The sequence below is a fragment of the Hordeum vulgare genome, chromosome 7H, assembly GCF_904849725.1.
Source record: "Hordeum vulgare subsp. vulgare chromosome 7H, MorexV3_pseudomolecules_assembly, whole genome shotgun sequence".
Lineage (NCBI taxonomy): Eukaryota > Viridiplantae > Streptophyta > Magnoliopsida > Poales > Poaceae > Hordeum > Hordeum vulgare.
In genome coordinates, this window is record NC_058524.1 from 530,211,670 (window position 1) to 530,222,889 (window position 11,220).

General features: G+C 46.7%; 1 protein-coding gene across 3 annotated transcripts; it reads right to left on the reverse strand.

The window, feature by feature from the left end:
* Nucleotides 1-6,140: 6,140 nt before the first annotated feature.
* On the reverse strand, nt 6,141-8,121 carry LOC123407612 (F-box protein At4g22280-like). Of its 3 annotated transcripts, none has more exons than XM_045100776.1 (3): nt 7,187-8,121; nt 6,902-7,045; nt 6,141-6,783 (listed from the first exon to the last, which is right to left on the reverse strand). In XM_045100776.1, exons 1-3 carry the CDS (start codon nt 8,036-8,038, stop codon nt 6,379-6,381), a joined length of 1,401 nt encoding a protein of 466 aa, XP_044956711.1. In that variant the 5' UTR covers nt 8,039-8,121; the 3' UTR covers nt 6,141-6,378. The 3 variants fall into 3 exon arrangements, with proteins under 3 accessions (XP_044956711.1, XP_044956712.1, XP_044956713.1); XM_045100778.1 differs by having other exon boundaries at nt 6,582-6,783; nt 6,861-7,045; XM_045100777.1 differs by lacking the exon at nt 6,902-7,045.
* Between the last annotated feature and the right edge of the window lie 3,099 nt (nt 8,122-11,220).

Consider the following 11,220-nt stretch of genomic DNA (forward strand, 5'->3'; position numbering starts at 1 on the left):
GCATTGGGAAAGTCTTTTTCCTTCCTAATCTTCGCCTTATGCTTGCCCTTCCTCGGAACCGAGGGAGGCAGCGGCGAATCTTGCCTAATTAGGTAATTCACGCTCTTATCCTTTGCCTCTACCTTCCCATTCTCCTTCTCCTTACCAGCCGCCCCCTTTCCCTTCTCATTCCCCTTCCCCTTCACCATTCCCTACAAAAAAAAGCACATGATGCCCATAGTCAGTACACAAAGTTTGCTGTTGAAACACTACATCTCAGCATTATTTCAGAAATTTCAGAAACTCTTAGCATTATTTCATAAATTTCAAAAACTATTAGTGGGACAAAAGTTTGTTGTCGTTGTTGTTGTTAAGTGGGACACTACTATGCTGCTCCTTCACGAGCATATTGCCACTGAACCAGTTACTAGCGGGCAAACCCATCAACAACAGCAGCAACATATTCGTTTATGTTTTATTTACTAGGCCACTGAACCAATTCAAGGGTTTAGCACACACCTCTCCTATAGTTGAACATTCATTTGTTGTATTATGTTTTATTTACTAGGCCACTGAACCAATTCAAACTTAGCTATAACAACCTTATCTTATCTTAGCGTGTCGAGACGGTAGAGATTTCATTAGGTGGCATGCGTACATGGGCCAAAAGCATGAACTTGGGCAATGCGTCAACCCGGCGAGAATCTCCATCGACTGCACGCACACTCTCGAGCAATGACAACCAGGGAGGAACCAGTCAATCAGGGAGGGAGGGAAGGCGGCTAGGTTACCTCTTCCTCCTCGTGGCGCTCGACAAGGAACCAGGAAAGGCAGGATCGATGGCGTGCTGCCCTTGCCGCGACTCCGGCGTGCAGGTGCTCCTCCTGCTTGGACTCGGACGAGATGTCGCCGTTGGTGAAGGGGAGAGGTCGCGGGCGACGACACCGTCGCCTTAGGATTAGGGTTAGGGATGGAGAGGAGGAGACGTTTGTGCTAACGAGGAGGAGGAGGAATCGTGCGAGGAGGAGGAGGAGGAATCGAGCGAGGGCCGAGGAAAGATCGGGAAAACTCTATTCGCCGCTGTGTGCGAAGCGATGTCGGGGCTTCGCACACGGCAGGAGGGGGATCGACTTCAAATGGGTTGGCGCTTTAGCGGGCGTGCATCACCCCAGTTTTGGGAACCTTCTAGAGGTTCCCAGCCGATTTTTTCCGGTTTTGAGAAACTTCTAGAAGGTTTCCTGAACCAATTTTTTTCTTTTTCATTTTTCTTTATTTCTTTCAGTTTCATTTTTGTGTGTGTTTCTGTTTCAAAAAATGTTCTGGATTTTCGAATAACTTTTTTGATTTTCAAAAAACATTTTTGGATTTTCAAAGAATGTTCTTGAATTTAAAAAATGTTCTCTATTTTCCAAAAATTGTTCCCGGTTCAAAATTTGTTCTAAAGATTTAAATTTGTTTTTGGTTTTAAAATTTGTTCTTAAGATTCGAAACATATTCGTGCTTTAAAAAATTCTTCGCGCTTCTAAATTTATTCAGGTCTTTTTCAAAATTGTTCTCTCTTTCAAAATTTTGTTCTCAATATTAAAAAATGTTCATGCTGTAAAAAATTGTCTACGAAAATAGTTCTTGGTTTCAAATTTTGTTCTCGAAATTCAAAAAATATTCGTGTTTCAAAAAATTGTTCACACTTCCAAATTTTTTGGGGGTTTTTTAGAGTTGTTCTCCATTTCAAAATTTTGTACTCAAGTTTCAAAAAATTGTGTGCTTTAAAAAATTGTTGGTGCTTACAAATTTGTTCAGAATTTTCAAAATTGTTCTCGGTTTCAATTTTTTCCTCAAAATTCAAAAAATGTTCTTGATTTAAAAATTTGTTCACGCTTCCAATTTTTTGGGTTTTTCAAAAAAAAATCTCCATTTCAAAATTTTGTTCTCAAGATTCAAAAAATGTTCGTGCTTTAAAAAATTATTCGTGCTTCCAAATTTGTTCACGTTTTTTCAAAATTGTACTCAATTTCATAATTTGTTCTCAAAACTTCAAAAATGTTTGTGCTTTAAAAATTTGTTGGTGCTTTCAAATTTGTTCAGTGTTTTTCAAAATTGTTTTTCTTTTCAAATTTTGTTCTCAAGATCAAAAAATATTCGTGCTTTTATTTTTTTTCGTGCTTCCACATTTGTTCACGGTTTTTTTAAAAAAATCTCGGTTTCAAAATTTATTCTCAAAATTCAAAAAAAAATAGTGCTTTAAGAATTTGTTCACACTTTCAAATTTGTTGGGGGTTTTTCAAAAATGTTTTCCTTTTCTAAATTTTGTTCTCAAGATTCAAAAAATGTTCGCGCTTCCAAATTTGTTCATGATTTTTCAAAACTGTTTTCAAATTGGAAAAAATGTTTTTGCTTCAAATACAAAAAGAAAAGGAAAAAGGAAAGAAAAAAGGAAGTAAATAGAAAAGGAAAGAAGTAACAGAAAAAGAGAGAAATAAAACTGGGTCGGCCCAGCCGGGGCGCCCGCCTTGGACGGCGGAGGAGTCCCTCACGCAATGAACGACACGTAGGAGCTCCCGAAAGAATGTAGCGACGAGATCGACCCTTGTTGGACTCTGGCCGCTCGTTCGACCCGGTTAAAGACCGAATCAGACCGAACTTTTTCGGTCTGGATTACTCGGCGAGACCAGGTTGTTTTGTTGTTGAGCCTTGATCGTACGGTCCGCTCCGGCTCACTCATAACTCATATCATGTACGACACGCTCTACCTGTCCAGATTCGAGGAAACCCAAAAATGATCCGAGCATCCAAACATGCCCTATGGACGCGTTTGGTTCCCTGCATTAGGCCCAGCCTGGCCCGCGAGGGAAGGAAGTGACCCGTTTGGTTGCCTGCGTTTACTGTGCGGCCCGCATGGCACGAACCTTAAAGCACCTCCACGCCAGGCCCAGGGGAAAGCTTGAATCGGCAGTAGCTCGCAAGCCTGGCTCGGGCGGCGCACGGAAGGGCGACGCGCTTCTCTCCTCGTGCGACCAGGAAGATGGCGTGAGCTTGCCCGCGTTGCCGAAAAATCGGTGAGAGGATTTGGGCTCACCTCCCGCCGAGTCCACCCCTATTTAGCCCCCTCCCTCACCGCCCCAACTCCCACCATCATTCTCCCCCCTTTTGAGCTTTCCCGCCGACGCGCATCGGCACTGACGAGCAGGTAAGCAGCGCATCTTCATTGGTAGGCGGTCCTTCTCTAGACGGCGGTGATCTTCTATGACCGTTCCCCCCTCATCCTCGAGCTGCATGCATGGCCTCTGTGAGTTCAATCCCCCTTTCTCTCTGTTCCTTCTATCTAGATCTGAGCTGCAGCGATGCATGGTTGATTAGTGCTTTGATGAGCTCATATCGTTGATTGCTATGTTGCGGTTGCAATTTGTGGTAGGGTTAGATGTTCAAGCATGTGGTAGGCTAGATTAGTAGTAGAGTTTGAAGTTGAACCTTGTGCTTGTGTTAATTTGTGCTTAGATCTGTGATTTGTAGCTATTGGTGGTTCATTTATAGCATGCTGGTTGTTGTAGATGTATGTTCCTGCTCGTAGATTGTGTGGTATGCTTAGTATGAGAGCGATGAACCATGTGCTTAGTATGATAGTGATGAAGCATGTGCTTGATATGATAGTGATGAACCATGTACATGTATGCTCCTGCTTTCATGGATTGTCCGGTATGTTGTGTGCTATGCTTACTGTCAATGCGTGCTACGATTGTAGGACATTACCACGCAGACGCAAGATCTTAGTCAGCCCCTTGTTCTGTCGGACAACCAGTTTCCTCCATCATTTGTGCAGGACTCGCAGCCTATGTCCGATATGGCACGTGATTCAAAGGTGTTCGCGTATGATTCTATCTATGTGCCACTAGTGCTCGTTCAGCAAACTCCTCGTGCTGCTGTTGCTGCCGCTGCAACAGCAAAGGCAAAGGAGGATGGTATGTCGAACAACATGAAGTGGCAGCCGTTCATGTCCACGTTCGTGCTGAACAAGATGTGTGAACTCATCTCTAGTGGAGTTAGGACTGACAAGGGCTTTAAGGAGGTGCACTTGAACACCGTTGCGAAGCAGGTGTTCGAGTTCTGTGGGCAGGACATGTCCGCCACCCAGGTGTACAACCACGTGAGGAAGTGGAGAGGTCGATGGATCCAAGTGTCCAAGCTGAGAGACCTTAGCGGCGCCTCATGGGATGAGAACACTTGCTCCATAGTTCTGGAGGCAGAGCACTACGCCGGCCATGTCGCCGTTAGCTCACATCCCTCTTCCTTTTCATACTTTCCACCATTGCCTACTCCTAATCGCAACTAACAACACTTGTGTTTCATTCTTAGGACCACCAAAGGGACGCTCAGTTCCTCAACACACCCATACAGAACTACAGCCAGATGCAACAAATCTTCTCCTTCGGGCTAGCAACTGGGAAGCATGCCATGGGCTCGGGGGAGCCTCTTGGTTCTCCCATGCCAAACTTCCCCCGCGACCCCGGACGTCGAGGTCATTGATGGTCCTAACAACCACTTCGAGAAGCCCTTCGACAAGCCCTTTGACCCCGTCCATGATAGGAAGAGGAAGAGAGGAGTCTTGATGGAGGAGGATATCAATGTCGTTTGCAGCATGACTGAGACGGTGAAGGAGGTGGCAACAACCATCAGGGAGTGCCAGCCCCTCGACGTCCACCCTGGCCTGTATGGCGTTCTCATGACCGAGGGTGGCTTCAGCAACGAGGCATCTCTCAGCCACCTGCTTGACAACAAGGCCCAGGGTGTTGGGTTCTTTGCTATGGTAGACGCTCACAGGGTGTTGTGGCTGAAGAGCTGGCTGGGCAAGCACTACTACTAGAGTAGTGCTTCCTATGAGCGTGCATGATCCCAGACGGCGATGACGATGGCGGTGGCGACGACGACGACGATGATGATGACAACATACATTTTGTGTAGCTAGGGCTGGAAAACTATTTGATGGTCGGTATATTTTGATGAGGTGGTATATACTGAGCCTCACGTTGATGGTGAACTTGCGATGGTAGGACGACACCCTCTTTTGGATATGGTGGTAGGATAACATCATGGTAGTGCTAGGTAGAACTTACTATGCCGTATGATCATGCATGCTTTACTTCTTCCCTTCTACTTCTGTGCTCCATTGATTTGCTGCTTCAACTCTTGCTCTTGTGCATTGCTAGGACAAGTGGTATGCCGTGTTCATCGGCAAGGCTCCAGGGGTTTACAATTCATGGGAAGAAGCCAATGCATGAGTGGCATCGTATAGCAACATCAGCCATAGAGGGTTCAAGACTAGGCAGGCATCAGAACAAGCTTACTCCGTCTGGAGGCGAAAGCGCGGAGGCAACAGTGTTGACAGTGACAAGGTTGGAGGTGTCAAAGTGAAAAGTGCTACGGTGGATCGTCAGTTGGGGCTGAAGCTGAAGAACTTCATCATCTTCGCCCAGTTCATCGCCATTGCTATACTGTGGCGTTGGTGTGTTCATTGTGGGTAAGCTTACCAAGTAGGGTACAAGGTAAGCACACCATGTACGCCGTATGTAACCAAACATCGTGTTCATGTGCCGCTTGGGCCAATGCAGGCAACCAAACAAAGTGCACTTGCGTATTAACTAATGCTGGGACCCTAGATGCGGGCAACCAAGCAACTTGCAGATGGCGCATTTGGGGCTGTTTTTGCTCAACCAGGCTGGTTTGAGATGTGTATACAATGCAACTACTGGTCACTAATGGAACCAAACACGCCCTATACCTACCAGCCCAGATTCCAGAATGCAGGAGGGAACACACATACAGAAGTCAACTTCTTCAGCGTGAGACTGGAGATGGTTTTGCAGGAAGTGTGCTGAAGCAAAGATTCGAGACTTACTATTAACTGTGCTATTCCTAAGGCGCCATTGCCTCTAAAATAACAGCAGGATACAAAGGTCAGACCAGATTTACTTAGCAGGTGCAGGAGCCAGTCAGGTCCTGTGTGTAGTTGAAATCTTCTTCTGAGGTGATATGAACAAAAACTGACAGAGGTGGCACTCCACAAAACCAGAGCATAGCAAAAAAAATGGCCACAAACAGGGCCTATTATATTCAGATTTCAGAACCACATAGTAGCTGATTTATCACTAGTAATACATGACGTTAGATAACATGATAAGACGACGTTAGATAACATGATAAGACAACGTTAGATATAACATGATAAGACAACGATGGTCTTTTCAGTAGTTCTGCCAGCTTAGATCCTTACATGTACGCTTGGTACTCCTAGTTCAAACCTAGTTTAACCCAAGAGATAGCATGCCTCCAAATTTTAATATTGTGATCTTGCACTACAGCAGCCAACGAGGCTTGGATCCATCTTGTATACATACATTGAACAAATTAGCCATGCATTGAGCAGCGAAAAGGGTCTTCGACAGTAAGATCAGATGCTGTCATCACACCAAAACCAATGTCTACTTTAGTCAACACCAGCAACACTTTGGAGGTCCATGCTCGAAACCGCGGACACCCTAATCTGTCTATCATCTCATTCATCTCATCTGGTAAAGTAAAACTTTCTTCATGCGGCACAAGCACCAAAGACTGCAGCTCCGGCGCATCCTTGGCGATGAACTTGAGGAATTCAAATTCGTTTTGATACCCTCGGTATTTGTGCAAAACCATCCTATTGACATGTGATCTCAAGCATTTGATTGGACTGACCCCCTGCCAGAACTTGGCATGGTACTCCTGTAACTCCCCAGTGAGTTCATAGCCAGGTATGGATGGATCATGCGGGAGAGACTGCAAATGTATACCAGTGCGTGAACAGTTCAGTTTCATATGTGGATCGTGCTGCTAATAAATATAATTGATTATACCATTGCCAAATGATAGACTGACGGAAAGAATTGGGAGAAACCTCGATGTGAAGCGTGTCAACATTGGGAAAGCATCTAAGGAAACGGGCAAGCATGTTGACCTCCCCAAAGACACCAAAATTCACCTTCAAGGCCAATATCTTGACGCTCGGAAGCACCGCTCTTGGGCTTGCCATTATGTTTGGCTGCAATGCGGTGCACCCCGACAGATACATACTCACTAATTGATGGATGGAATAATTTGCACCAATCTCAGTAGATGGAATGATTATCTAAAATCCCCCAAATAATTTCATCTTGAGATAGAAATGGAGAGGCAACCGTACCTCGATGACCTCGTAGCCGATCTGCAGCTTGTGAGCTCTTGGCTCCAGGTAGCCAAGCACCCGCAGGTTGGCTGCACACGCAATCTTGATCCTCAGACGAGCACTTCCAACAGCACTAGGAGACGGTTCCAACAAGATAAGGCGATCCAAGAGCGGTGTTTCCATCACGGCGACCTCTTTCACCGCGGACCGCCCAATGACCACGCACTGGAGGCTTTGGCTGCGGAGATGCACATGCTTGAGCTTGTTGCGCGCGAGCGTAATGATCTTCAGAACGGGGCTGGCAGCAAGCAAGTACTCTAGGTCATGGTCGCTCATGGCATTCCCTATCATGTTGAGACGCTGGAGGTGGGGGAAAATGACGTCGGCGCCGCGGGAGAGGTCGACGGGAAAAGTCCAGAAGCCCAGCAAGAGGCGCTGGAGCGAGACGCAGCGGAGGATTTCAGCCGGGAGGCGCCGGGAGGTGTGGTGGGACTGGATGTGCTTGTTGACGAGGGCGAGTATCTGGATGCCCTTGGTGGCGAGGAGGCTCGGCCACTCGGCGAGCTCATGGTCCAGGGAGGCGAACCTGACTTCGGCGAGGATGACGGAGCGGAAGGGCCCCGGATGGTCGGCAAGGATCCGGGGGACTACGGCGTCACGGACGGACTTGTGGAGGTCGGCATCGTCGAGGGCGAGCGGTGTGGAGTGCCAGAGGTGGCGCCAGCGGGGGCCGAGGGTGGTGGTGCGGGCGGCGTCCGTGACGGAGAGGCGGGAGATGATGGCACAGAGGAGGTCGTCGTGGAGGGCGCTGATTCGGTCGTCGCCGTCGTAGCCTGCGGTGGAGACGACGGAGGCGGCGCCGTCGGCCATGGTGGGGAGGCGAGGGTTTCGTAGGATTTCCGGAGGAATGGAGGAGCGAGCTGGGCTTGTTTCTCGCGGCCCACCAACCTCTTTTCGCATTTTTCTTTCCAAAAGTGCAGCTTTTTTTTTAGGGTAAAACACTGCTTTATTGATCACTAATACGAATTACTGGGATAAGAGTAGTATCAAAGGGTTGGAGGAGCCACACACGGCGTCCCTCTCCCATATGCAGAGCATGTTTAGCTAAGTGATGAGCTTCCATATTGGATAATCTACCTTCATGAGCAAAGGATATGTCTTGAAAGTCATTCGTCCCTTCCTTGATTTCCCTGATGATAGGGGCTGTGACTCCACAAGATCCCGAGTTGATTTCTTTAACCACATTTAGACAATCAGACACCACTGCTACCTTCTGTAATAACAGATCTCTTCCCAAAGACTGAGCTTCGCGACAAGCTAATGTTTCCAAAATATGAGGGTCCGTTAATCCATGAAAAACAACAGCTGATGAACCCAGGTAAATGCCTTGATCATCCCTGCACACTGCACTAACAGCGCCTATGGGGGGGGGTTGCATACTACGCCGTCGACATTTACCTTTGTCCATCCTGCGGGAGGCGGAATCCATCTGCGAGCATTAGATTGCACCGGTCTTGCATGTGATATAGGTGCTTTTGCCTTGGTCACTTCCAACTCGGCTATGAATCTATTGACAAAGGAGTGTGTTGCCCATGGACTTTGATGTTCTCCTTCGTGGATCAATCTCCGTCTGGCGAACCAGATAGCCCATAGTGTGACCGTGATCTTAACCAACTCCTCCGCCGAAACCGACGCTATCATACTGAAAAGCCAAGACCGTGCATCCGGTTCCGTTGTAGCTAGCATATGCTCGACTAGCTCTTGGTCATGTAGCACCCAGACACATCGCGCCATTGTGCATGTAAGAAGGGAGTGGAGCCAAGAGTCTTCTGCCCCACATATCGCACATGATGGGGAGGGTGCCATATGACGATGATGACGAACATCCACTGTGGGCAGAGAACTTTGTGCAAGTCGCCACAGGAAGACCTTGATCTTCAATGGAACCTGAATCCTCCACAAAGTGTCCCAGCATCTCTTCTCTCTGGTGCTGTCCGCCGGACCGCCGCTTCCCTCGAGCCAGGCCTCCCGTCGAAGTTTGGTTGTAATGAGCATGCGATAACATGACTTTACAGTGAACTCTCCCTTCTTCTCTTGCGACCAGGCCCAAAAATCATCATATTGTCTTGTGCTGAGGGGAATGTTGAGAATCACGTTAGCATCTAACGGTAAGAAGGTTGAATTGATCAGTTCCCGCCTCCATCTTGCTGAAGTTTGGTCGACGAGTTCTGCTACTAGTGTCGGACGTTGAGGCATAAGGCACGCGATCGGTCGCATGAAGGCTTCCTTAGGGAGCCAGTTCTGGTTCCAAATCTCCGTAGTGTTGCCGTCTCCAATCCGCTTGATCAGGCCTATCTTGAGAACTTCTTTTCCTTCGATGATTGCACGCCATATCTGTGATGGATTATTTCCAAGCTCAGCATCCAAAATCGAAGTTGAAGGGAAATAACGTGCCTTTAGGATTCTATCACTTAAGGACCCCGGAGACTTAAGCATGCACCAAGCCTATCTTGCCAGGAGGGCTAGATTGAACAGTTCAACATCTCTAAACCCTAGTCCTCCTTCATATTTAGGTCGTGTCATCACTTCCCACAAAACCCAGCTCGTCTTCCTTTCCCCATTTTTGCTGCCCCACCAAAATTTTCTTATAAGAGAATTGATATGGAGACATAGTCCACGAGGTAGTTTAAAACACGCCATGTAAAAGACTGGAACAACTTGTGCAATAGATTTGATAAGTACTTCCTTCCCCCTGCAGATAAGATTTTCTCCATCCAGCCTTTAACTTTATTCCAAACTCTATCTTTTAGGTATTTGAAAGCCCCATTTTTGCTGCTACCCACATCTGTGGGCATCCCCAAATATTTGTCATTCAGACTTTCATTCTGCACATTAAGAATTTTTTTGATAACCTCCTTCACCTCGGGTGCACATCCTTTACTGAAGAAAACCGAAGATTTGGCTTGGTTGATTTTCTGTCCAAAGGCCATGCAATAGGTCTCCAACAACGAAGATACCATAGTAGCTCCCTCACTGCTAGACTTGAAGAACAGCAGCCTGTCATCGGCAAAAAGTAAGTGACTAACCGGCGGAGCCGTTGGTGCCACTTTAATCCCATTGATAGGCGATGACTCATTGTGGTTTTTGAGGAGGCACGAAAGGCCCTCTGCTGCCAACAAGAAAAGATAGGGTGATAATGGATCTCCCTGTCGAATCCCTCTCGTAGGAGTGAATTGATCAAGTTTCTTCCCGTTTAGTAAGACTGAGAAGGTAATAGAGCTAACCATCCTCGTAATAATATTTACCCCAGTCTGGTCATCATGGCGCTCAAATAGTCCCATTCCAATCGGTCATATGCTTTCATCATATCCAGTTTCAAGGCACATAATCCATTCCTCTTAGATTTACTCCGTTTCATGAAATGCAGGCACTCGTAAGCAGATATTATGTTATCTGTGATAATCCTCCCCCAACAAAAGCTGATTGTTCCTCTGATATGATCTCCGGGAGGATGGATTTCAATCTGTTTGCTATAACCTTGGACGCTATTTTGTAAATGACATTACAAAGACTTATCGGGCGGAATTGAGTAAGAAGTGTGGGACTTGTTACCTTAGGTATCAATATAAAGATAGTGTCGTTCAAGATGTTTACCTCTTCTTCCCCTTTCAGTATTTTTAAGATGATTGTGGTGATCTTAGTTGCACATACCTCGCAATATCGTTGAAAGAAATGGGCGGGAAACCCATCTGACCCCGGCGCTTTGGTGGGTGCCATTTGAAAGAGAGCCGATTTCACCTCTTCCTTAGTATACTCTGAGGTCAAAAGATTGTTCATCTCGTTGGTAACTTTCAGAGGTACCCTACTAAGCACCTCTTCCATATTTGATGTACCCTATGATGTATAGAGATGTTGGTAGAAATCTGTCACCTTATGTTCGAGCTCGTGGGCATCATCGACCATAGTGTCGTCCTCCCGTACTAGAGATTGAATCTTATTCTTACGCCTTCGTTTGCTCGCCCGCAAATGGAAAAATCTGGTATTTCTGTCAC

Excerpts from the sequence above, each read along its gene's own strand:
- LOC123407612 (XM_045100776.1), bottom strand. The coding sequence starts at position 8,038 with ATGGCCGACGGCGCCGCCTCCGTCGTCTCCACCGCAGGCTACGACGGC. Across the intron at positions 7,046-7,186 it reads TCGGCTACGAGGTCATCGAG|CCAAACATAATGGCAAGCCC; the intron begins GTACGGTTGCCT and ends ACCGCATTGCAG. Across the intron at positions 6,784-6,901 it reads TTGACACGCTTCACATCGAG|TCTCTCCCGCATGATCCATC; the intron begins GTTTCTCCCAAT and ends ATACATTTGCAG.